This window comes from Schistocerca cancellata, chromosome 5, assembly GCF_023864275.1.
Source record: "Schistocerca cancellata isolate TAMUIC-IGC-003103 chromosome 5, iqSchCanc2.1, whole genome shotgun sequence".
NCBI classification, from domain to species: Eukaryota; Metazoa; Arthropoda; class Insecta; order Orthoptera; family Acrididae; genus Schistocerca; species Schistocerca cancellata.
This window is the reverse complement of record NC_064630.1, coordinates 368,098,968-368,124,429: the sequence shown is the minus strand read 5'-3', so window position 1 is coordinate 368,124,429 and position 25,462 is coordinate 368,098,968. Positions and strand designations below refer to the sequence as shown.

Sequence of the window (25,462 nt, the reverse complement as noted above, 5' to 3'; positions counted from 1 at the left end):
ACCTCCGATTAGTCGGTCTGCAGTAGTCTGTAGTCAAGTTTCAGTCTGCGCCTAATAAGATTATCATATTCCTATACATAGCCATGAAGAGAAATGTATAGACACTTTGTCAAGTATCAGAGATATGTGAGAATAAGATTAATGTACCAAGACCAAAGGAACTTCAGATTGTCGATTGTAAACAGCATCCAGAATCAAGTTATGTAATATCTATGATTTTTATTATTTTAATAAATGAGTGTGAAAATTAATCAAGTTCTGTTTAAAGTTGGTCACTGTCAATCTGCTACTCTAAGCGTGCAAGTGGCATTTCTATCGCCTGACCTAACGGCAGAAGATAAACACGCAATGATAAGACCACGAGACATATTGCTGACACTCGCCTACTTCGTTAGAGTGACAAGTCAAATAATCTGATGGTGTGTGTACCGAAGGTCTTACAGTACGCACACCACAATATGTATCATCAAATCATATGCAAGTAAAATATTAGTGCTACTTGTTTTTAAAAATATCTCATACTTACAGAAGTATACAGCTAGAAACTCATTTTCATCCAGCAGTTTATCTAACATCTTTCGGTTTACTTCTTCAATTTCATTTTTTATTTCAAAAATGTCTTGTGATGTAAGCCACGCAAGAACTTTTTCTTCATCATGCAGGTCCCCTAGAGTAATGATTAGCAATAAGTATGAAAAATGACAAGCACAGTAATAATTATACTGATTTTTAAAGTGTCATTAACAACATACCATCATAAAGAAGAGGAATTTTCTTTCTAAAGTAGACAAGTGATGGAGAGTTGACAATGTTATACTGTCTGAGTGCTTTTGGATCATTTATTTTTACCATGTCAATTCCTGCAACAAAAATAATAAGATTCTTTCAACAAATTATCATTAAATACACTATTGTTATCAGTAAAAAACATTTATTACAATAATATATAAAGGTAAAAAAAGAATGTCACAGTATCTTATATACTATACAGAAATTTGTGTGTAGCTATTAATAGTAAGACTGACATTTCAAACTTATTGTACTACTTCAACAGACCAGTCTGGTTGGATGTGCGTGTTAAAGCACTACTTCCAGGACTGGGAGGTGCGTCAGCCCAGGAACAAATCTGCATGGTGGATTAACAATGAGGGCTGGTGTGTTGGACAATCTGGACGTAGTTTTCAGGCACTGTCCCACATAATAAATACCAGGCAGGTATTCTGCTCCTGTCTTCCTTACATGATTTGCAAACATTTCAGAAACTTTCACTCACTTTCACGTGAATACCGTATTTACTCGAACCTAAGCCGCACTCGAATCTAAGCCGCACCCGAAAAATGAGACTCGAAATCGAGGAAAAAAATTTTCCTGAATCTAAGCCGCACCTGAAATTTGAGACTCGAAATTCAAGGGGAGAGAAAAGTTTTAGGCCGCACCTCCAAATCAAAACAAAGTTGGTCCATTGTAATACGAGACACAATTTAGGTCGAATGAATGACGATACAGCTACAGGAGTTTTGTTCGAGTCGTAAGCTTAACAGTTAAGTTTTACCAGGTAGCCATTGCTATACGTCAGGCGCTCCGTCCGTATTTATACGGGTACCCTTCCTTTTCACGTGCTTCGTCTGGTTTGAATCGATTGCTTATTTTGCTTTGATCTGATAAGTGCTGTTTTCTTTGTTATAGGTGTTAACGTCACTCTGAGCTGAAAATGCATTACTGTACTGTGTCATGCATTGTTTGTCTCATTCTGATAGTGCGTGTTTACGGCCTGTCGCCGCGCGCGGCATGGCTTGCTTTTGTGCGCGCTACCGCCGCTTACAATTAAAAAAAAAAAAAAGAAAAGAGAGGAATCGTCTCACTAGCGAAACAATGGCAAGAGACTGCTATTTGTTGTTACTTACACTGCTTTCTTTGATAATGATCAACAAGAACCAAATAATAGACTGCATATGATAGAATATGTTCTGAACAAGAGTTAGGCGAAAATTTTTCTCCGTTTGAAAATCTTTGCGGCCGCTTCTCTAGTACGTCAAATTCTGCACAGGAATTGGTCATCTTAGATTTAAAAATCTAATCAGTTGCCGTGCTTAATTTCTGACTGTATCACTATTAGGCATAAGAAAAATACGAATGTAAACATGACACGATACGTATATTCTTCCGCATTTGCTGTTGTCTCACTCTAGTTTCGTAGTTTATTAGGCAGATAGGATTTAAATGAAATAGCAGCAAACACGAAAGAATATGTGGCATAATGTTTACATTCATATTATTCTTATGGTGAAGAGAATACTGCATGTGATTCACATTTCGTCAGGTTCCTATTAGCAACCACCTCTTCTCACAGGTAGTAAAAAATTCAACACGTAGAGTTGGCCATATTGACAAACATCCCAAACAGTCTTGCCAGTCGGATTTTCGTAGTACATTGAAATTCTGCTACATTCGAAGATGAACAATACGGAATTTGTATTTACTTTGTTGGATAATGTACGAAAATGCAGTGGTCGAAACTCGGGGCGGAGATAAAAGCTCGTCTTCCACCTTTTTCTTTTTTTAAATTTATTTACTGACGCAGAGATTTTGGCGCCAGTATTTATCTCTGTGCCTACAAAGCATGCCCTTGTAGTGCTACATATATTCGACGGCAGAAGTTAGTTGTGGCGGCACCTACCAACATTTTTCAGAACTTCCGCTTGCTTTGCACTCGATTCTAAGCCGCAGGCGGTTTTTTGGATTACAAAAACCGGAAAAAAAGTGCGGCTTAGATTCGAGTAAATACGGTAATACTACACACACACATATCCCATATCAGAGAGTTACAGGGTGGCATCAACAAGGACATCCAACCACCCCTTAACCTAACCATGCTAAATCCATTTAATAATCATGCCGACACTGTGCGGATGGTTGACAAAGCCACAAGAAAAAGAAGATTGTACATCTTTGAAAAGCATTACAGTTTTAGACAAGGATCCCTTCTGAGTTGATTTTTTCCACAGATATTTTCCTTTACTGTTGCAAATAGTTTTAAAGTAACAAAATAGGCAAAAATCTAGAAAGCAATAAATTATTCATTGGATTACTCGACTACTGTGTATGTAGGCAAAATTTTTATGACAGAGAGACAGACCATCTACATCTACACCTACATCTATACTCCGCAAACCACCATACGCTGCATGGCAGATGGTACCTTGTACCACTACTAGCCATTTTCTTTCCTGTTCCACTCACAAACGTAGCACAGGAAAAATGACTACATATGTCTCAACATGAGCCGTAATTTCTCTTATCTTTGTGTCTAATATATGAAATGTACATTGGTAGCAGTAGAACCCTCTGCAGTCAGCCTTAAATGCTTTGATGAATGAAACAGGACTGTAACTCATGTTATACAGTACGAGCTGGAAGGTTAGTATGCACTGCACTACAGTAACATCACAGATAACATTGCAGGAATCAGCAACATCATACAGCATTCTTTGAAAACCACATATTAATATAACATCACAAATGTTAGAAACCTGCACTGATGATAAAGATGCTTGTGAAACTTCAAATACTATAATCAGTAAAGGCCTATAAGAGGGTAGCTTCTCAGTGATCAGATATTGTTCACTTAATCACTGCAATTAAATACTGTTAAAATAGTTAAAGTAAACTCTGCTTGATCATCTACAATCTCTGTTTATTCTGTCATTAATACTGCTACAGAATTAGGCACTTTGTACCAGTATTAACCAATTTCAAATACTGCCAGAAATGTTGAAAGAACTAGGAGACTTCTCATTCTCTGTTTTCTGTAGTAGACAGTGCCCCAACATCAGTACTTTGTACTGACACCCTATCCAATAATGTAGTAAGATAATGCACTGTCAACTTTTATATAATATAATACAGTACATTTAGGATTATACATTAGTTTTTTGGAGGGTGCATATTCTTTGCTTGATTGTACACTGCAACACAAAAGTTTACAGCAATTTAACACTAGATAATGGCCTTAGACTCAAAACTTGGGTCAAGTGGACTGAACATTAGTGAAACAATAAATAAAAATGATAACAGGCAATGACTCACATGTTGCTGATTGATACGGGGAGCATAGAAACAAAATGAGGAAAATTTTGCTAGTTTCTGAGCTGCTGCTCTTTTTCCAATTTTAATGTACTCTCTCAGACACAGAATCAAACATACTCTCAGATGTATCCACCACAATATGGATGCTTGATTCTTTACATAGTTATTAATGTTAATTGGAATCTATTATTTTTACTTGCTACAGATGGCATCATTCTTTAAGTACTGCTGGTATAATTATCGACAGCTTTATGTTGGCAATAATACCTTACAAATCACTTAAGGGTATCACTAATGTATCTTTAGAAAAATTGGACATGATGTCAATTGTATTTACAATGACTGGATGGGTCCATTGCAAGATTGTAATAGGTGGAGATCTGAATGCAGATTTTGATGCAACAACACATAAACATAGGATCACTGAACTGAAAAAGCTTCTAACACTATGCAATTAACACTCTATCAACTATAGGACCACAAGAGATCAAGCACGTCTTGACAATATTTTGTCAATTTTAAAGCTACAGAAGAATAGTGTGAAGTAGAAGTGTTTCCATTTTCAGATCATAATTCTGTAACTTTAGATTGCAGTAGTAGATTCCATCCTGATAAGATTAATATAAATAGGCTTGTCCCTAAACATGTGATCACCACACCTGCTAGTGATGATAAAATTGTCAGGTTTTGAAACTCCCTTGCTGACAGAGACTGGCTTTGACAATATTATTGAGACACACATTATACACCAATATTATTCAGACACACATTATACTTTAATAACTGGTCAGCAAACATAATATTTTATATGTATTCAAAGAATATTTTATGCAATTTAATGACAGCATTCCATAAACAAATGAAAAATAATTGGCAAAGGTTTCAAAACCAAGGTTCCAAGCATACAAAATCAATGGCATACTAAATGACTTAAAAAACTGAAAAAAAAAAAAGTTGTACAACACAAAAACAGTCTGAAGAGTGACCGAATGTTAAATGTAGGAATGAGTTCAAAAAATCCATTTTGCAAGTCAAAAAGGCATGCAAGATCAGTAATATTGAGAATTCCACCAGTAAGTGTAAAGCTCCTCGGGAACTAATAAACAGTGTTGCTATATATGCAAGAAACAAAAGAATTAATACCTGTCCCTAAAAATTCAATGATTAGCTTATTAAGTCAATTAAAGGTTTTATTAAGTCAATTAAAGAAGAAAGAAATAATATTATGAAACCTGATACCAGTTCATCAGTTATTTTTTTTAAAAAATGTTTGTAAATCATCAATATTGACTGTTTACCTCCTCTGAATCTCATCCAGTTTCATCCTAAGAACTGTAAAGAATTGAAATCATCTGAGAGTGTAGATATATAGACAAACCTTGTAACATACTACAGATATTCTTGTCACTGTAATATGTCTCCTATCAGTGGTGAAATGTATCATATTTTCACATCTTCTGATTCCAGTTTTGTGTTGTATTTTGTAGCCTTTTAAAATGACGTAAAGTTGAAACTCGTACGGTTGTCGGAAAAAGAAATGTGTGGTCAAGACATAAGAAAAGTTATCGAAAGTACATCCACATCAGCACATCATCTCACATCATTTTCATGCAAATTGCACTGATACTAAAGAAACTAATAGGTATATTGTGTACCCCTTAAGGCTCTGCATAAACAAAGGTACATCTAAAGGATATTTAACTGATGAGCTGAAACTGTCTAGGTTAGTTCCAGAATGTAAAAAGAGAGATAATGACTCACCAAGTTACAGGCCCATTTCCATAGTCCCAGCTTTTTGTAAAGTATAGGAATATGTAATTTACCAACAGTTATGTGTTTACTTTGCAAATTTGGGAGTAATTAATGGATACAGTTTTAGGAAAAACTCATCAAAATTTGATGTTATAGAATCTGTAGTCAAATAATTACTTCAAGCATTTGAGGATAAAAGCTTTGTTCCAGTCACTTTTTGTGATCTAAGCAAAGACACTGATAGTGTGGGGCATACACCACTTCCAGAAGAAATGGCACTCTGTTACATCAGAGATAACAGCCATAAACTACTAAAATCAGATCTGCAGAGCTGTAAGCAACTTTTCTATGCTGGCAAAGAAATATCCCTTGTAGAACACATTATGGTAGGTGTTCCACAGGGATCTGTACTGGTCCCTATCTTGTTCCACATACTGATTAATGATCTGCCATCATTTATTAAGTCCACTACAGAGCTGCATGCAGATGATACCACATTTCTTCACAGTAATAATGACTGCAATAGTCTTAAAACTTGTGTTGTAAAGACAACTACTGAAGCATTTTATTGGCTTAGAGCAAATGGATTCTTGCTGAATGAAAATGAAACACAGCAGATGATTTTTAGACTAAAAAACAAGCTTCTGCCATATGATCCAAGTTACGTTACATTTTTGGGGGTATATTTAGATGATAAATTATCTTGGGGTGAAATGTACAACATCATATTAGTAAGTTATCAAGAGTGTGCCATCATAATTCTGTGGCAGTTTAAAAGTCATGCCAATGCACTTTGTGTGGCAGCAGTGAAGGACACTGCTAAGTTCTGCCACACGGTGGTACTGATAGAGCTCACCTCTGGGAGTGTGCGCTGGAAAACAGGGCTTTTGGATTCGTGCCGACCTCTGGTGTGTATTGTCAGCCGTGCCCATGTGAGAACACTGGTTTGGAGGACACAACATGATAGTGATGAACTGTAGGAGACTAACTCTTGGGTCTTTAATTGCTATATTGTCTGGATGCTATTTATGGTTAGCATTTCTCATAAAAGGCCAAAAAATTGTTGGTTAATTAATAGATTTTTGTATGTAACCACCAAATTGGCTTATCATTTTAATAATTCTGACTTGTAATGTGACAAGGTATTAACTTGTGTGTTCAATGGTATTTTAACTGGTCTGTTAAAACTGTGACTGGTGGAGCGTTATTTGAATAGCAGAACAACAACTTTATTGATTACATCATGGAACAATTTTGATTTATTTTAAATCGCGTTTAAGTCCAAGTTATGTTCCCAGTGATATGTCAAATTAATGTACAGTTGTTCTATTTTATTCATTATTTGTCAACTCATGACTATTAAAGTTAAATATGTTTTACTCAGTGTTATGGAGGTGCACCTTAAATTATTTAATGTTCAAATGAGTTTTGGCATATGAATCTTGAGCACTCAGCCATGAAATCATTAGTGTTCCTCTTTTATGCTTGCTATTTTTGTGCAGAATAAAATATGTTGATGGGTAATAACCAATCATAGCTCAACACAGCCCTACCATCTATCTGTATCATTGCACAGAGTCATTTATTTTTTAAGGAGACTTGTGGATTGTGTACCTCAAATATATAACATCCTATTTTCTTCCCAAAGCATAATAGGATATGGTATTATTTTGTGGAGAAACTCTAGTTGTATGCATAACTCTTAATACTGCAGAAGAAAGCTATTAGAGTAATTACCGGTACTTCATAAAAAGCACACTGTAAACCTTAGCTCTTTGTGGACAAAAAATCATGACTGCAATGAACTTATCACATACTATGTTTTAATTATTATAAAGAAGAAGTTACCAGAAACAAAACACAGAGAAAATGGACATTGTTGCAACACAAGAAGCAATATGAGTAACTGATTTTTATGCACCACATCACAGACTGTAAAAATCACTTAACAGCTGTGAACTCATGTGGTGTGCAAATTTTTTAATAAGACTTAACAGACTGGACAAGATTTACCAGAACAAGCTTTCCAACAAACAGTGTGTTATAACGTCAAGTTTAACAAATATATTTCAGAACGACACAACACATATAAGTCACAGAGTAAGTTGACAAGCAAGACATGTGTACACGTTAGCATTCGAATGAGCACTGAGTCCCAGTCTAGCGGCCGCTACTCGGCTGGCCGCTTAGGTGGTGCAGCTGCTGCATGGCTGGCAGACAGCGCCGCACGTAGAGGATGCGCGTAATTTCGCGGCGGCGCTTTGAATGATCGGCGAGTCACAACACTTTTTCCCCCTTTGAAATTGTTGCACTGGTCTTGATGGAGGTGTCCTGGAGATGGCTAACATCCATAGGTGTTGTTTGACTCGCCGTAAAGTCTCGAGGAGGAGGCTTCCCGTACGGACGGAAGTGTCCCTGATGATAACGGGTTGAGATGACAGGAGACGTAGGGGTCGAATCTGCTGGGGCCCCCTGCACCAATCTGCCCGTTGCGGCAAGTCCAGTTGATATAACAGGAGACATGGGCGATGTGTCGGCGTCCGTTGGAGGAGGAGGCGAGTAGATTTGCTCTGACAGAGGATAGTCATCCGGTTCCTGCATGGGCACATCTTCTGGTGGCGTCCGTTCTTGCGCTGGCATTGTGATGACGGTGAGAAGGCTGGGTTGTGAGTATTGAGAGATGCCAAGATCCCAAGCGTCAGGTAGGGCCAAAAGTGGTGTAGCGGCATTCGGAACAGGCGTTGCTGGCACACGAGGCCGAAGCTGGTCCGAATGACGCACTGCAACACCCATGTCCGTCTGGATTTCATACAGGCGTCTGCCACGGCGTCTTAAGATGCGGCCCGGGCTCCATTTTGGCCGCCTGCCATATCCCCGTACCCAGACGAGGTCGTCGGCGGTGAACCGGCCAAGTGAAGGCACCCGCAGCCGTGAGGTGGAAGGCCGCAGAAGATGAAGCAGCGTGCGGGGCTGTTGGCCATGGAAGAGCTCATCCGGGCTGTGGTCGCCCATGGGGGTGAAACGGTAAGACGCCAGAAAATTGAGAAGCACATCATCATCAGCAGAAGAAGTTATAAGTTTCCGCATCTGAGCCTTAAATGTACGGACCAGTCATTCAGCCTCACTGTTGGGTTGTGGATGGAACGGCAGGGCCGTGACATGCATAACACCGTGACGAGCACAAAAATCCACAAATTCGGAAGAGGCAAATTGCGGACCATTATCAGTAACTAGAGTAGAGGGGAGGCCTTCCAAAGAAAAAATGCAGGCGAGAGCACTGGTGATTGCCGCAGTGGTAGGCGACATGCAACGGACAATGAAAGGAAAGTTAGAGTAGGCGTCAATTACAAGGAGCCAATAAGTACCTAAGAGGGGTCCCGCAAAGTCAACATGAATGCGCTCCCAGGGCTTCTCAGGCGAAGACCACGGTGACAAAGATGACTTCGGGGCAGCGGCCTGTGACGCACAAGGGCCGCAGGCAGCGACCATGTGTGCTATTTCAGAGTCGATGCCGGGCCAGTACACATGACGGCGTACCAGAGATTTTGTGCGAGACACACCCCAGTGCCCTTGGTGAAGGAGGCGCAAGACCGAAGCACGCAAAGACGCAGGTACCACAACACGCGGCGAAGCATTGTCAGTGGAGAGGAGGATAACACCATCCCTAGCCGTGAGGCGGTAGCGCAAAACGTAGTAGTTCCGCAACGGATCAGAAGTCTTAGCGGACGGGCGATCTGGCCAACCCTTCTGAATACAGCGTAAAACCCGCGAGAGGGTAGGGTCAGAACCCGTAGCAGCCGCCAGCCTGTCTCCAGTGATGGGGAACCCATCCACAACCCGCTGCTCGGCAACATCCAGGTGGAAACACAAAAGTTTGTCCCTATCTAATGCCTGATAAGGGCACATGGGAAGGCAAGACAGAGCATCAGCATTTGCATGTTGAGCCATTGGCCGGAAATGAATCTCATAATTGAAACGAGACAAGTACAGAGCCCAACGCTGGAGGCGGTGTGCAGCCTTGTCGGGAAGTGACGTAGATGGATGAAACAAGGAAACAAGTGGTTTGTGATCCATAACAAGATGAAATTTTGAGCCATAGAGAAAAACACCAAACTTATGAAGAGCATAAATAATGGCCAAAGCTTCTTTTTCAATTTGAGAATAATTTTGTTGGGCATCCGTGAGTGTTTTGGAGGCATAAGCAATGGGTTGTTCCGAACCGTCAGAAAAACGGTGCGCAAGGACTGCACCGCCCCGTATTGAGAGGCGTCTGTGTCAAGAACAAGATGTTGGCCAGGTCGATAAGTAGCCAGGCATGGGGCCTGTTTCAGCATAGTCTTCAAGTTCTGGAAAGCCGCTTCGCATGACGTGGACCAGTGAAAAGGCACGTTTTTATGCAACAGGCGATGCAACGGCTGAGCCACCGAAGCCACAGACGGTAAAAACTTGTGATAGTATGCTATTTTCCCCAAGAAGGCCTGCAGTTCCTTAACAGATGTAGGGTGAGGAAGGGCATCGATCGCAGCGACAGTTTGCTGAAGCGGACGAATACCATCCCGAGAGAGTTGAAACCCCAAATACGTGATAGATGGCTGAAAAAATTGTGATTTCTGAAGATTACACTTAAGACCGGCAGTCTGTAAGACATGAAAAAGTGTGCGGAGATTTTGAAGATGCTCTTCAGTGGTGGACCCAGTGACAACAATGTCGTCCATGTAATTGATACACCCAGGGACAGGGAGCAATAATTGTTTCAAGAATCGCTGAAAGAGTGCAGGGGTGCTAGCAACCCCGAATGGCAAGCGTTGGTATTGATAGAGGCCGAAAGGCGTGTTAAGGACCAGAAACTGCCGGGAAGCAGTGTCGAGAGGAAGTTGATGATAAGCTTCTGACAGGTCAATTTTAGAAAAATACTGGCCTCCAGCAAGTTTAGTGAACAGTTCTTCAGGACGGAGCATAGGGTAAGTATCGATGAGGCATTGAGCATTTACAGTGGCTTTGAAATCGCCACAGAGACGAATATCACCATTTGGCTTAGCAACGACAACGACAGGAGAGGACCACTCACTGGAAGTGACAGGAAGCAAGACCCCTGAAGTAGTAAGACAATGAAACTGCCGTTTTGTGATTGGGTAAATCACAAAGGGCCACAGGAATGGGCCGAGCCCGAAAAAACTTAGGCCGAGCAGTGGGTTTGAGCGTGATATGAGCTTCAAAGTCGTTTGCACGGCGTAACCCAGGAGAAAAAAGGGACGAAAATGTCGTCGACAAGGAATCCAGTTGAGCATAAGGAATAGCATCAGAGACAATATTGACAGAGCCATCTATGGAGAACCCAAAAACGCGAAAGGCATCGAAACCAAAAAGATTTTCTGCGTTGCTCTGGTCGACTACAAATATGGGAACAGTGCAAATGATGGATTTGTAAGATACCTCAGCATTAAACTGTCCCAAGAGAGAAATCTTCTGTTTATTGTACATCCGTAATTGCTGAGTGACAGGTGACAGGAGTGGAGAACCCAACTGAAGATACGTCTGAGAATTAATTATAGTGGCAGCAGAACTGGTATCCACTTGCATGCGAACATCTTGACCAAGGATTTGGACAGTGAGGAATAACTTCCCTGAAAGGGAAGAAGTGCAATTGACAGACAACACAGAATCAGAATCAGTGTCATGTTCATGAACATCATGTATGCAGTCGGATTTGCAAACGGAAGACACATGACCTTTCTTTTTGCAATTGTGACACACAGTCCAATGTTGGGGAAAATCCTCGCCTGAATGTTTCGTAAAACACCACGGACATGAAGGAAGTTGCCGGGGGTTTTGCTACAGTTTCTTAGCGGGTTGTTTATGGCTAAGTCGAGGCTGCGCGTGGGAGCGCATTGCGGCCAAGTCGGCCGGCGGGGACGCGCCGCATGTGTCGTCAACAGCGCACAGAGGTTGTATTTCCCCGACATCACCCCACGCCTCTATTTGCGCCCCAGCGGCGCAAGAAATTTCAAAAGACTGCGCAATGGAGAGAACTTCATCTAGAGTCGGATTCGCCAACTGAAGGGCACGTTGCTGAACTTCTTTGTTGCGTGCCGACCGAATAATAGCATCCCGTACCATGGAATCGGCATAGGATTCTTTGTGAACGTCAGTAACAGATTGACACTTTTGACTGAGGCCGTGAAGTTCAGCAGCCCAAGTGAGATAGGATTGATGTTGCTGTTTTTGACAATGATAAAAGGCAACACGAGAGGCTACCACATGCGTTTGCTTTTGAAAATAGACAGACAGAAGTGAGCACATTTCAGCAAAGGACAAAGATGCAGGATCCTTCAAAGGTGCCAATTGCGACAACAACCGATATATTTGAGGTGAAATCCAGGAAAGGAACAGAGACTTACATGGTTGTTCGTCCGTGACATGAAATGCCAAGAAGTGCTGTCGAAGACGTCTTTCATAATCAGACCAGTCTTCTGCCGTCTCGTCGTAAGGAGGAAAAGGAGGTACAGCCAACGATGAGAAACGCCCCGCATTTGACGCCTCAACGAAATCGCCAATCGCCGCTGTTAGAAGCGTGCTCGACAGTAGCCATGGAACCCTGTGGGTCAACGGTGAAAAGGAAAAATCCACTACCTCGGCGCCAATTGTTATAACATCAAGTTTAACAAAGATATTTCAGAACGACACAACACATATAAGTCATAGAGTAAGTTGACAAGCAAGACATGTGTACACGTTAGCATTCGAATGAGCACTGAGTCCCAGTCTAGTGGCCACTGCTCGGCTGGCCGCTTAGGTGGCGCTGCTGCTGCATGGCTGGCAGACAGCGCCGCACGTAGAGGACGCGTGTAATTGCGCGGCGGCGCTTTGAATGATCGGTGAGTCACAACACAGTGCATGACTGATTAGCTGCCCACCCATTCTATGATATAAATGAATTTATCAACTGTAAAATAGTACTGTGGTGTTAATAGCTAGCCTTTTGTTTCTGTTAAATTATCAGTTGTCTAGCACTATATGTGCTACATTCTCTAGTGCTGCAATGGCCTAATGACAACAAAATTATTATTGTTGTTGTTGTTCTTGTTATTACTGTTACAGTAGGTTCTTGTTAATGTATCAGTCATTTTGTTCTAATGGCATACATTGCTGTTAACAAGCTAAACATTTGCCATATAGGATTTCATATTTGTTTGAATAAAGCTCAATAATTTTCAGTTTCTGCATGTTAAATAATACAACAACAGAAATGTCAAGATGGAAACAATAAATAAAACTGTTCAAAGGCAATCACTCACATGTAGCTAGTTGATGTTTAGTGCATATAAGCATTTAACAACATAAAGACTTTTCTAGTGTAGTGTTGTAGGGTCTCATAAGCATGTCGCACCATCAGTCAACATTTGTGTCAATCAGTGACTTTACGTGTTTTCATTGGTGCAGCGTCATGTGTGCTCAGCGACAAATGAATTGTAGGCACTGTATTTTGTATATGTTATTATGTTCTCAGTATGTTTATTCCTTGATCTGTGAATTTTGATATGATTTATATGTTCCATATTTAGTTGTTCTGTGCTTACTGTTGCTTCTGGTTACGGTAGTAATCACTATCCTGCTGTTCATGAAATATTCTAACATTCAGAAATGATTTTGCTGTCGGTTAAGCATTCCTGATCTTCTACCTGGCTCCTGTTATGATCTGTTTTAGGAGCTAGTAAACAGACCCCGTTATTTTCTAATAAAGAATTTTAATCCAGCTCAGTTTCTAGGCCCAGACCCAATATGTTATTTCAAAGGTTGGTCAGCACAAGTTGCACTAAATCTGACACTTTGTGACCCTGATGTCATCTTAGCGAAGGGCTAACAACCACAGTCATCTTTAATTATTATGCAAGATGACTGACGCACCAGCAGTGTCCACACTGCCAGTCCATTTGATTTTGTTCTGGCTGAATAACCCAATCCTATGGTTCACACACGTAGAAGCTAGCTTTCGCTACACAGGGATTATGTCAGAATCGACAAAATTTGCCCTTGTCATGAGTCGACTTGACCACTGCTATGCCACGTAAGTATAAGACATGATTACTGCACCACCTCAGGAGAATTCACAAGGAAGCCTTAAATCAGAAGTAATCCAGAGAGTCACAGCAACACATGAGGAGCAAATCTGTCAGATATTGACACAAGGAGATATATAGGTGACTGCAAGCCATCACAATAAACATGTCACCTGTGGAGCAAGGTGGAAAGTTACTGTTCTTGACAATCTACAACACACACTGTGCAGCAGACAATTGCTGCAGGTCAAAGTGGTTGTGGCATCACAAACAAAAATGTTGGATGTGGTGGCAGAGCTCACCGATTGAATTCAAGAGATCATCACACACACCCATGTTAGTGCAGTGACAATTCTAGGTGGTAGTATGACAGTGGCAGCAATAGTCACACGCAGAGAGTTCAACTCATTGACAGTAAAAGTGGAGAAGTTATACATGCAGACTGACATGTTGCTGTTACAAGGTCATGCTTGGAATGATAGACGATGTTATTGCCAGAGATCCAGAAGCTGATCATAAACCAATGCTACATCGTCTAACATGAACCAACCCAAGTGCTGATGCCATTGTAAGTTTGATGAGCAGGCACAGAAATGTACAGCACCTTGTTTGTTCCCAAATGCCAGTGGTAGTCGGTCATAGGTGCACCTGGCTGCCTTATGAAGTCATGTCACCTGCACGTCAGTGACAGAAATTTCAGCCATAAGTATCTAATAGACACCGGTTTTACCTGAGCACCTCACATCATACTTCAGTACACTGCATATGGGACACATGGGACTCAGCAGATTGAACTGAATTTGGCTCTATGCTGACTGTTCACCTGAGGTTTCACTGTCGCACATGTTATGGAAGCCATTTCATGAGCTGATCTATTGGCACATTACCATATCATACCAGGTGTTTCCAATTCTTGGCTGTACAACAGCATTACTGGGCTGACGGCTGCAGGATTCCACTGAGATACAATTCAGTTGTGTAACATGGAGTATGTTTCCCAACTAAGTCAATTTTGTATGTTGACTAGACCTCCTGATAGGATGGTAACTGGTTGTCTTGTGATGCACATACTCATAGAACCTTGCCAGCTGTGCGAACAGATCTGATTCAAACTTTTGGCCATGGTCAGTGGTTATCCACAGTCCACTCTACACCATGTTCTGAAGAAAGGAGGAGCTTGGTGTCCATATGGTGATTATCATGCACTGAGTTCCAGAACAACTTCTCCGTGCCACTGTTGTACAACTGCAATTACACATTACATGGAGTGACAATTTTCAATGTTTAGGACTGCACTAAGACTTATACACAGTTCCCTGTGTTGGAGGAATGCATTCTGAAGACAGCAATTATTACTCTGTGTGACTTTTTGAGAGCAAACTCATGACTTTTGTGTTTTGAAATGCAGCTCAAATCTGGGGGAAGTTTATCATCTCTGTCCTGCAAGTCCTGCCATTCTGCTTCACATATCTTGATAACATACTCGGTTAGCCGACCATCAAGCACCAACACCACTATCACCTCTAAGAAGTATTCAAATATTTGGAACATTACGGTGTGGTGTTGAACATGACCAAATGCACATTTGGACAACCTGAAGTTATGTTCCCATGCCACTGATATCAGCTGCAGGCTCTGTATTGTTGACAGGGAAGGTCAAAGCCTTTCTGCAAATGCCAAGACCAACTAAAATTAAACAGTTAAATTGGTTCCTAGAAATAGTAAACTTTTACTGCTGCAATCTATCACATGCAGCAGAACTGTAAGAACCACTCAGTGTGGCACTTACCGGCCCACATGTTAAGGCAGTACCACAGTACAGTTCAGAGGCCATGTGCAAGAGAGCTTTTTGTCTACATGAATTACAAGCCACTGACCTACACTTTCAAGCAAAACAGTAACAACTGCTCTCCTCAGCAGTATAATCATCTTGAGTACATAAGCCAATTCAATACGGACATCTAACAACACATTCCTGGCATGGGATATGTGGTGGCCGACTGTCCTTCCTGTGTCAACAATGTTGTGAAAACTATAGATTTTCTGGAACTAGACAAGACCTAACAGAAAGACCAAGAGCTCAAAACTTCCATCAATGACGCCACTTCTGGGCTGAAGTTAAAGCTCATTGACATTCCCGACAATAATGCCCAATTTTTGGTGATATTTCACAGAGAAAATCACATCCATTCCTATTGAACACATTTCAGTGTTCATAATCTGTGCCATCCTGAGCCTGTTCAACTTTTCAGCTACTTTCACATTATTTTGTAAGGCTTGGGATAGAGAAGCAAGTGTCAGAGTTGTAAGGTGATCCATCATGTGCACACACCAGATGGCAGTTTCCCGGACACAACCTTGCATTTTGCACATATTCACCTAGATGCCATAGGCCCTCTTCCTCCTTCAGACAGTCAGTAGTATTTGCTCATCATGATATATCACTTTACACACTGCCTATAAGCCGTGGCAGTGAACAACATCACTGCAGATACTTTAGCCTCAGCATTCATTTCAGTGTGGCTAGCAAGATTCGGCTGTCTACTACACATAACTACTGACTGCAACCGATAGTTTTGCAGGTACGTGCACCACAAGACAACCAGCTATCATCATGCCAGCAATGGCATGATTGAGCATTGGCATCATTCACTGAAGGTGGCGTGTGCACTTCCTGTGGTTCTTAAGGGACTGTGAACCATTTATAAACCAGACATCAGCTCCTCAGCTGTGGAACTGATCTATGGTGAAACACTGCATCTCCCTGGATTTCCTCCATCAGTTACGTGAGCATATGGCACTGATACGGTCACTCAAGGCCACCATGCATGGTATGCCGACCACTTATATGCATCGTGGTGTGCTTGCATGTAACACTCTGGACAGACAGTGTCAAAACACCCTTACACCCCCCTTACATTAGCCCATATTTCGCCTTAGGCAAAGGTACGCAGATGCTGGACATTGCTGTAAACAACAAGTCCACAACTGTGTCAATAAACTGTATGAAGCCTGTATACATTTTCTATGATGCACCACCAACCACTGCTGCATCAAGACACAGCATCACAAAGAATGAACACTATAGTATCCAATAGATTTGTAACTACACATGCACTTTCCAGTCTGTTTCTGAGATGATACTCCACTTCCGTGAAGGTGACTGGTGTAGCATCTACTACACGAGTCGTGGTGTCAGTCAACATCAGTGCCAACCAGTGACAATATGTGTTTACAGTGGTGTAGTGTTGTGTATGTGGTGACAAAGGAATTATAGCTGTCAAGCAGTTTCCGCTTCACACTGTGTTTTGCATATGTTCTTACAATTTCTACATATTTATTCCTTGACATGTGAATTTTGACATGAATTTGTATGTTCCATGTTTAGTTTTTCTGTATTTACTGTCACTCCTGGTTGGGGTAGTAATGGCTATCCTGCTATTCGTGAAATATTCTTATGGTCAGGAATGATTTTGCTATTGGCTAAGCATTTATGATAATCTACTCATCTTCATAATGATGTGTTTTATGTGCTAGTAAATACAGTCATTTGCCAATTAAGAATTTTAATCCAGCTAAGTTTTTAGTCTCAGACTAAATGAGTTACCTTAAAGGTCAATCAGCCCAAATTATGCTGAATCCGATGGTCACATCAGGTCTAACGCATGCTCTCACACACTTTCAGAATTGAGAGAGAGAGATGTGATGGTGGTGGGGGTGGATGGGGGGGGGGATGTAGGAATGTGGAGAAAAATGATTACAAATGAAAAGTAGCTTAAAAAATGTCAGGTGATATCATGGGCAGAGGGCTGGTGGAGACTAAGGCCAGTCTTGGGGATTGTGAGAACAGGAAGTGTGCTGAAGGAACAGTTTCCAGTTGTGTGGTGCTGAGAGAGTACAGGGGTGGGGGGCATCAGGGGGGTGGGGGGGTGGTGGGGGGGGGGGGAGGAAATACATGGGTACTAAAGCAGCATTTAAAGTCATTGGTGGTGTGGTGTCTGTCATTTTCAACAACTGGACAGTCATGTTTTCAGCTGGCCACAGTTTGGCAGTGGCCATTTATCAGGTATAGACAACTTCTTAGTTATCATCCTCTTACAGAATGGTACATAGTAATTGCAGCACAGCCGGTATAAAATGTGGTTCCATAGGCATAAAGACATAACTTTCATAACACAGGAAATGCCTGTGACTGTACAGCAGTGGAAGGTGATGCATGGATGTATAGGCCAAGTATTGCAAATATGTTGTCCATGGGGGAATAACTCACATGTTGCAAGACTGGGAGCAGAAATATCGTAGGAATGGACTAGCACATCACATAGGTTAAGTGGGTAACAGAATACCACTCTGACTGATGAAGGTGGCCCATTGTGTAACATGACTCTCATTTCAGGGCACAATATAAGAATTTAAAGCCCTAGTGAAGGATGAGGTATAGTTTTCCGAGGCCTTATTGCTATTGGGTGAAAAGAGGAAGACCACAGGATGAATTGCTTGGGAAATACATTTTTGGCAATGCACTCTCCAGCTAAGCTTCACTACTCATAGCCAAAGATCCAAATTTGTGTTCTGGTCCAAGACACAGTTTTAATATGTTTGATAAGCCACAATATTATTATGAAATCTAGTACTGACTTATTGGAAAATGGTTCCATACCAAACTGATCTGCTTCACCATCAATCTGCTCCAGAGCTTCAAGAATTTCATCACATTCTGGGCAGTCCTCATCATCTGAAACCAAATTTTGGCAGAAATCACTAAGCAGTAAATACCTTGCAAGAGTAATTGCAATTAATAATTAGAGTGATCATCCACCAATGAAAAAATGATAAAGTAACGGACAAGAGATAATAAAACAATTTAAAGATTACTCAAGTGAAACCTAATTTTCGAAAGTTATGACTAAAATCAAGACAGGTTAGAACATACAGGTAACACATGAACATTATTATAATAGCAGTAGTTGTGAATTCAGGGACACTGGGTCATAATGATAAATGTCAACCATCAGGCAAGGAGTGACTTCGATGCTCATATGACATGTTTCAGTATTTTCCATCTCTAGATATCTACAAAAACTCAGACAGAAAAATATTTTATAAAACATAGTAATGAGTGGCTACAGCATTCCACTTTGATTGAAAACGCCCAGCACAAACTATAATATACCTATCAGGAGTGATTGCTGCACTTAGATACAGCATTTCCAGTTGTATGTCAAAGACACATACACAGATTACTGGCGTATTTCTGCAGAGTGTGGACCAAGAAAATATTTTGCCACCTGGTGGCATTACAACAAGTATAATGGTGCATTTAAATAAAAGAGAAGTTTCACAAAGCTGTGTAAATCTTAATGTTTTCCCGTATCTCCCTTGCTGACTTGGCATGAAGGAAGAAGAGGGGAGGAGGAAATGTGAAAAAATAGCTATCAAAAACATGTTACTAATGAGTTAAATAAATTGTAATGCTTAAAAATTTAATGTATTGTTAACTGCAAGAAGTGGAAGTAGTAACTTCAGATGGAAGACTGAAAATTATTGAGTCAAGAAAACTTGGAAAGAAGTTTAATATATTTATCATTTTGGCAATAATGTTGATAATTTCTAAGTATTACACATAAAACTATCTGGATCCCTCAGAAATCAAAGACACAGTTTTGAGTAATATACACCCAGTTAAGTGCAGAACTATGCTATTGATAAAAGAACTTTTCTACAATTAAAATGGGATAATGAAACTGTTCCATCCTTAGTTTATAAGGCAAAGGACCAATGTGACAATCAAACATCTCCATTCCAAAGATTGAGCAAAAGCCGCTTAAATTTTTAGCACCACAAGAAAAAATAAAGTTAGGGATTTGCACTTTGTGAAGTTCCTCTTATTCTGGACAGCATTTTATTTTCTTAAGTTTACATTTTATTGGGGTGCCCTTAAGTGGCACTAAAGAACACAGCAGTAGCAAGTGACAAGCTGTTTCCCACACAGGCATCTCTAACAGAGGGACCATATGGTGCAATAGTGAATCATTGGAGAGAGGAGATGTAAGCAAACCATGAAAAAGAATCTTTCCTGGGGACCTATATATACGGAAACCACATACATTCAGGTGTAAAACTGAGACTTTTCTTTAATAAGTATTAGCTACTCGAGTATATCTTTGGCATAATGAATGCTAGGAGGTGCCTAATTGTCATTAAAGCTTTGACACTACAATACCACTATGCAGTAAACCTGTTAAATCTGAAAATAAAATAAAGTTATTCAATTACTGATCACATATAGCAGCTATGAAGTTGTACAAAGTACACGAGATTTCTGCTGCATGTCAGTCTCGCCACTCGGTGATAGGGTGTAAGCTGAGGCTTCTCTTGGTAATAATCATTTCAACAATGCTCCCAATTTTTAGTAACTTCTGTGCTGAATTGATACAATTATTTAACAGTAAATTATTTTATAAAGTTTCCTAATAAATGCACTGGTATGGCATCTCTGGCCTTATTTCAAATAGATTAGCTACCCACATTCCCAGTTTATATATGCAGGTTGCCTGCTTGCATCTTCGAGCACACCTAATGTGCTATAAGAACTGCTTTAAAGTACATCAGTGAGCGATCTATGGAGAACAGGGAGGAAGAAATCCTAAGAGCTGACTCATTAAGATAATCCAACAAAGGGTTAACTTCCTCTGTATATGTACAGCAAGTTTTCATCTATTTATCATAATTATACTGTTAGCTAATTCTGGAGATTCTACTCTCCTACCATTAATACTTCTAACGTTGGCAGCAGCACCTGTCCCATTTGCTTCTGCATGCTACCCTACTTTCAGTGATAGCCACAAGGAGCCATAAGGTTCTATCTTGCTCTCTAACTTTTCTTCTTATTATCTGTCTCTTTTATCTCCCTACCTCTCCTTAATCCTCACCCAGTACCTCACCTGCTCCCTTTTTGCCTTAAAATTTTTGTTGCATTTTTTAATAAAAAGAAACAAAGAGAATGTAAAACATTATTTTTCATAATTATTCAATTTCAAGCAATTGTTGTTAATAAACAGCTTCTTCTTCGTTAGATACAGCATGAAATATATTATAGTGTTAGCTTACAGAAGAATACAGCCAGAAGATGAGATTCTTCCAGTAATCGTTCTAGCATGCGAACATTAACAGCTTCAATTTCATCAGCTAGTTCTCGGTTGTCATCATCTATCAGCCACTCGAGGACTGACTCTTCATTTTGCAGATCACCTGAAATGAAAATTTCATTTAACAAACTTTCAGAATGAGTTGCAACAATGAATTTGCTCAATTCTGGACCATACAACTTCAGATTTCACATTAATGGTTTCATTAATGATAATAATAAGAAATATCAACAATGTATGAAAATATAGATTCCTACTTACCATAAAGAAGACATGTTAAGCTGCAGACAGGCACAATTAAAAGGCACTAATCTTTCGGTCATAGCCTTCATCAGCAAAAGAGAAATACTTTCATACACACAATCAAGCACGCCTCATGAGCACGACTGCCAACTCTGGCAACTCAGGCCAGAATGCAACTATCACATGGGATGCAAACAGCAACCTGGAGGGGGCGGGAAGGGGAAGGCATAATTGTTTAGGGGTGGGGAGAGAGAGACGAATACTGTCTGGTGGAGTGTGCAGGGACTAGAATGTCAACAGGAACACCATCATAAGGTTGTGGGGCAGGGAGGTGGAGAAAAAAGGAGTGAAAAAGGAGAGGAGCGGGGAAAGACAAGTGGGTGCACTGACAGAGGGTGGCGAACATAGAGGGTGGGAGACGAGAATGGAGAGGAGATGATACGCCAGAGGGGGGGAAGCTGCTGGGTGGAGGGTGTTACCACTGGTTGAGTCTGGGATAACTATGGGAACAGAGAATGTGTTGTAAGTTTAACTCCAATCTGTGCAGTTCAGAAAAGCTGGTAGTAGATAGGATGATCCAGATGGATTGGATAGTGAAGCAGGCATTGAAATCAAGCATGTTATGTTCAGCTGCATGTCGTGCCACTAGGCAGTCTACTTTGCTCTTGGCCACAGTTTGGCAGTGGCTGTTCATCCTGGTGGACAGCTGGATGGCAGTCATACCAACATAAAAATCTTTGTAATGAGTGCAGCAGAGCTGGTAAATGACATAGCTGCTTTCACAGGTGGTCCAGCCCTGGTGGTAGGATAAATCTGTAACAGGACTGGAATAGGAAGTGCTGGGTGGAGGAATTGGGGAGATCTTGCACCTGTGTCTTCCACAGGGAAATGATTCTTGTGGCAAGGGGTTGAGATTGGAGTGGCATAGGGATTGACTAGGATGTTGTGAAGGTTGGGTGGGCAATGGAACACCACTTTAGGAAGAGTGGGAAGTACGAGGCGTGTTTTTCAAGTAAGATCCATTTTGTTGTAGACACTAGTAGTTCGTGTGCATACCGCAACGAGTACGTGCGTCATGTACCGGCATGCTTCGGGAACAACTGTGCTCAGTTTCAGCTCTATAGCTAACCTGTACGGTTCTGTTCTGTGCTTTCAAAATGTTTAAGACTATCAACTTGCCCGCCACATGTGAGGTTTGCTCAGAGATATGGTTTTTGTCAGCAAGGAACCTGTCTGCTGCAGAAATTCATCAACAGATTTGCAAAGTGTACAGTGATACTGTTATGAGTGAAAGCAAAGTGCGTAAGTGGGTACAAGAATTCAAAGATGGCCGTGACAACGTCCGTGATGAGGACCACTCTGGTCACCCTTCTTTGATTACAGATGATTTGGTGGCTTCAGTTGAAGTGAGGATTCGTGAGAACAGACGCTTCACAATAACAGGTCTCTCAAATGAATTTCCTCACGTGTTGAGATCAGTCCTTTACAACACTGTTTCTGAACACCTAAAGTTTAGGAAACTGTGCTCCTGCTGGGTCCCGACACTCCTAATAGAGGACCACAAAAATCAAAGAGTTGAGTTGCGATGGAGTTCTTGACTCATTATCACGAAGAAGGTGATGGCTTCTTGAGTCAGATCGTAACTGAAGATGAAACATGGGTTTCGCATATCACACCCTATTCAAAGCAACAGAGCATGGAATGGAGACACACACACTCTCGTCTGTACAGGTGACGGCCAAACAGACTCTGTCCCAGCACAAAATCATGGTGTTGGTGTTTTGGGATAGGCATGGTGTTTTGTTGGTCGACTTCATGCAACGAGGAACCACTATCAATGCAGAAGCATACTGCCAAACCCTGAGAAAGCTATGCAGAGCGATTTAAAACAAAAGATGCGGCATGCTGACAAAGACAATTGTCCTTCTCCATGGCAATGCAAGACCTCACACCACAGGTCAGACCCACGATTTGTTGGACAGATTTGGCTGGGAAGTTTTAGACCACCCACCCTACAGTCCTGATCTTGCGCCGAGCAATTACCATCTGTTCCTCCACCTCAAACGACACCTCAGTGGCAACTGTTACAATGATGACAATGACATGAAAACGGCAGTGAACTCTTGGTAATTAGAGCAGGCAGCAAGTTTTTACGAAGAGGGTATTTTAAAATTGGTTGAGAGGTATGATGCATGTTTGAACAAACTTGGCAACTATGTCGAAAAATAGAGTGAAGTATGTACTTTCTGAAAATAAATTTACTTTTTTGAAATAACCTTTCATTGTGTACTTATGTTCAAATGGACATTACTTAAAAAAAACACGACTTGTATCTCGGGTAGGATGTCTCTCATTTAGATGATCAAAGCTCTGACAAAGCATGTGGTTCAGTTGTTCCAGTCCAGGGTGGTACTGGGTGACGAAAGGGACACTCCTTGGGGTGGTGGGAGCATTGAGGCACAAGGGGAAATGAGATCAGTTTGCAGACTAGGTCTGGGGCATAGTGCCTGTCTGTGAAGGCCTTGGTGAGACTTTCAGCATGATGAGTAAGGGAGTTCTTGTCACTGCAGATACACCATCCCTGGGTGGCCAGGCTGTATGGGATGGAATTTATGGTGTGAAAGGGATGACAGATGTTGAAATACATTTACTGTTATAGGGTGATGGCTATAATTTGGACAGAGATGCAGATGGAGCCATCAGAGTGGAGGAAATCAATGTCCATGGAAGTGGCACATGTAGTTGAGGAAGACCAGATGAAGCCAATGGGAGGGAAAGTGTTGAGGCTGTGAAGGAATGAGGATATGGTGTCATGGTCCTGAGTCCATATCATGAAGATATCACCAACCAGTCTGAACTACACCACGGATTTGGGGTTTTAGGAGGCTAGGAAAGTTTCCACTGGATGGCCCATAAACAGGATGGCATATGAGGGTGACACAGATTTGTTTGTATACCTTCCCTTCAAAGGAGAAGTAGTTGTGCGTTAGATAAAGTTAGTAAGGTGTATGAGGAAAGAGGTGGTGGCTTTGGAGTCTGAAGGACATTGAGAAAGGTAGTGTTCAGTATCAGTAAGACCACGGGCATGATGAATATTGGTGGGACGAGTGGAGAGTCGGTAAAGGAAGTGGTTGGTGTTTTGACATGGAAGTCTAGATTAAGGCTGTTGGGTGGAGGTGTTGGTCTATCATGGCTGAAAATCCTGAGGGAGCACAACAACCAGCCACAATGGGGCATCTAGGATTGTTGGGCTTGTGGATTTTGGGGAGCAGATAGAAGATGGGTGTGCGGGGTGTCATGTCATAGGAGTGAGGAGGGAAAGTGAATTCAGGGGAGTGATTCTTAGAAGGACCTAAGGCTTTAAGCAGGGATTGGAGGTTGTTTTGGACTTCTTGGATGGGATCACTCTGGCAGAATTTGTTGGTGGAGGAGTCAGATAATTGGTGGAGACTTTCTGCCAGGTAGTACTGTGATTCATAACAACAGTTGTGGAGCCTTTTCTGTGGATAGGATGATTAGGTTAGGATTTGCTTTTGAGGTTGTGTATGACTACTCTTTCTTCTACTAAATGAAGGTACCTTGGGAAGGATGGTGAGCTTAAACTGGAAGTAACAAATTCCTAGAAGCTGAACAGTTGGTGGATAGGTAGGAGGGGGAGGAGGGGGGGATCACAGTTAGATGGTGGTAAGAACTGGAAGAGACAGGGTTCAATGTTGGAAGTAAGGTGGTTTTGGTTGGAGGGACTGGCAGAAGAGAAGTGCTTCCACTGCAGGGATCAGGAGAAGGAGGGTAGGTCTTTGACAAGTTCAGATGGTAAAATTTAGGTGTAGGGCTAAAGGTGGGAGCAGAGGCCTTTGGAGAGGACTGATACTTCTGTCGAGCTGACAGTCTTTGGTGGAAAGGTTAACAACAGTGTTGCAGGAATGTTTTGGCTCTGGATTAGGTAGAGTCGGTGGAGAGCTTTCAGGAATGTGGCATGTTGAAAAAGTCAGCTAGACAGGCTTAACGTGCTATTAGGGGTGGACAAGGAAGAACACTGTGGGTATGGCATGGGCTGGGTCTAGAATACTGCTCCAGGTGCTGGTGAACTAGGTATTCAATTTCAGATATGTGATGTATGGAGTAGGGATTGCAAAGTTTTAGTATCTGTGGAGGGAGAAGAGGTAGTTGGTGTAC

The 25,462-nt window shown here is 41.3% G+C and overlaps 1 protein-coding gene across 3 annotated transcripts in view; it reads right to left on the bottom strand.

Moving 5' to 3' along the window:
• The window catches only part of LOC126188248 (uncharacterized), a 455,739-nt gene that overhangs the window by 18,388 nt on the left and 411,889 nt on the right, over nt 1-25,462 (bottom strand). For all 3 annotated transcript variants that reach the window (XM_049929807.1, XM_049929809.1, XM_049929808.1), the window contains 4 exons: nt 21,006-21,146; nt 18,556-18,630; nt 753-860; nt 527-667 (listed from right to left, as the gene is read on the bottom strand). In XM_049929807.1, coding sequence (XP_049785764.1) covers nt 527-667; nt 753-860; nt 18,556-18,630; nt 21,006-21,146 — 465 coding nt within the window. The remainder of the gene's footprint in view (nt 1-526; nt 668-752; nt 861-18,555; nt 18,631-21,005; nt 21,147-25,462) is intronic.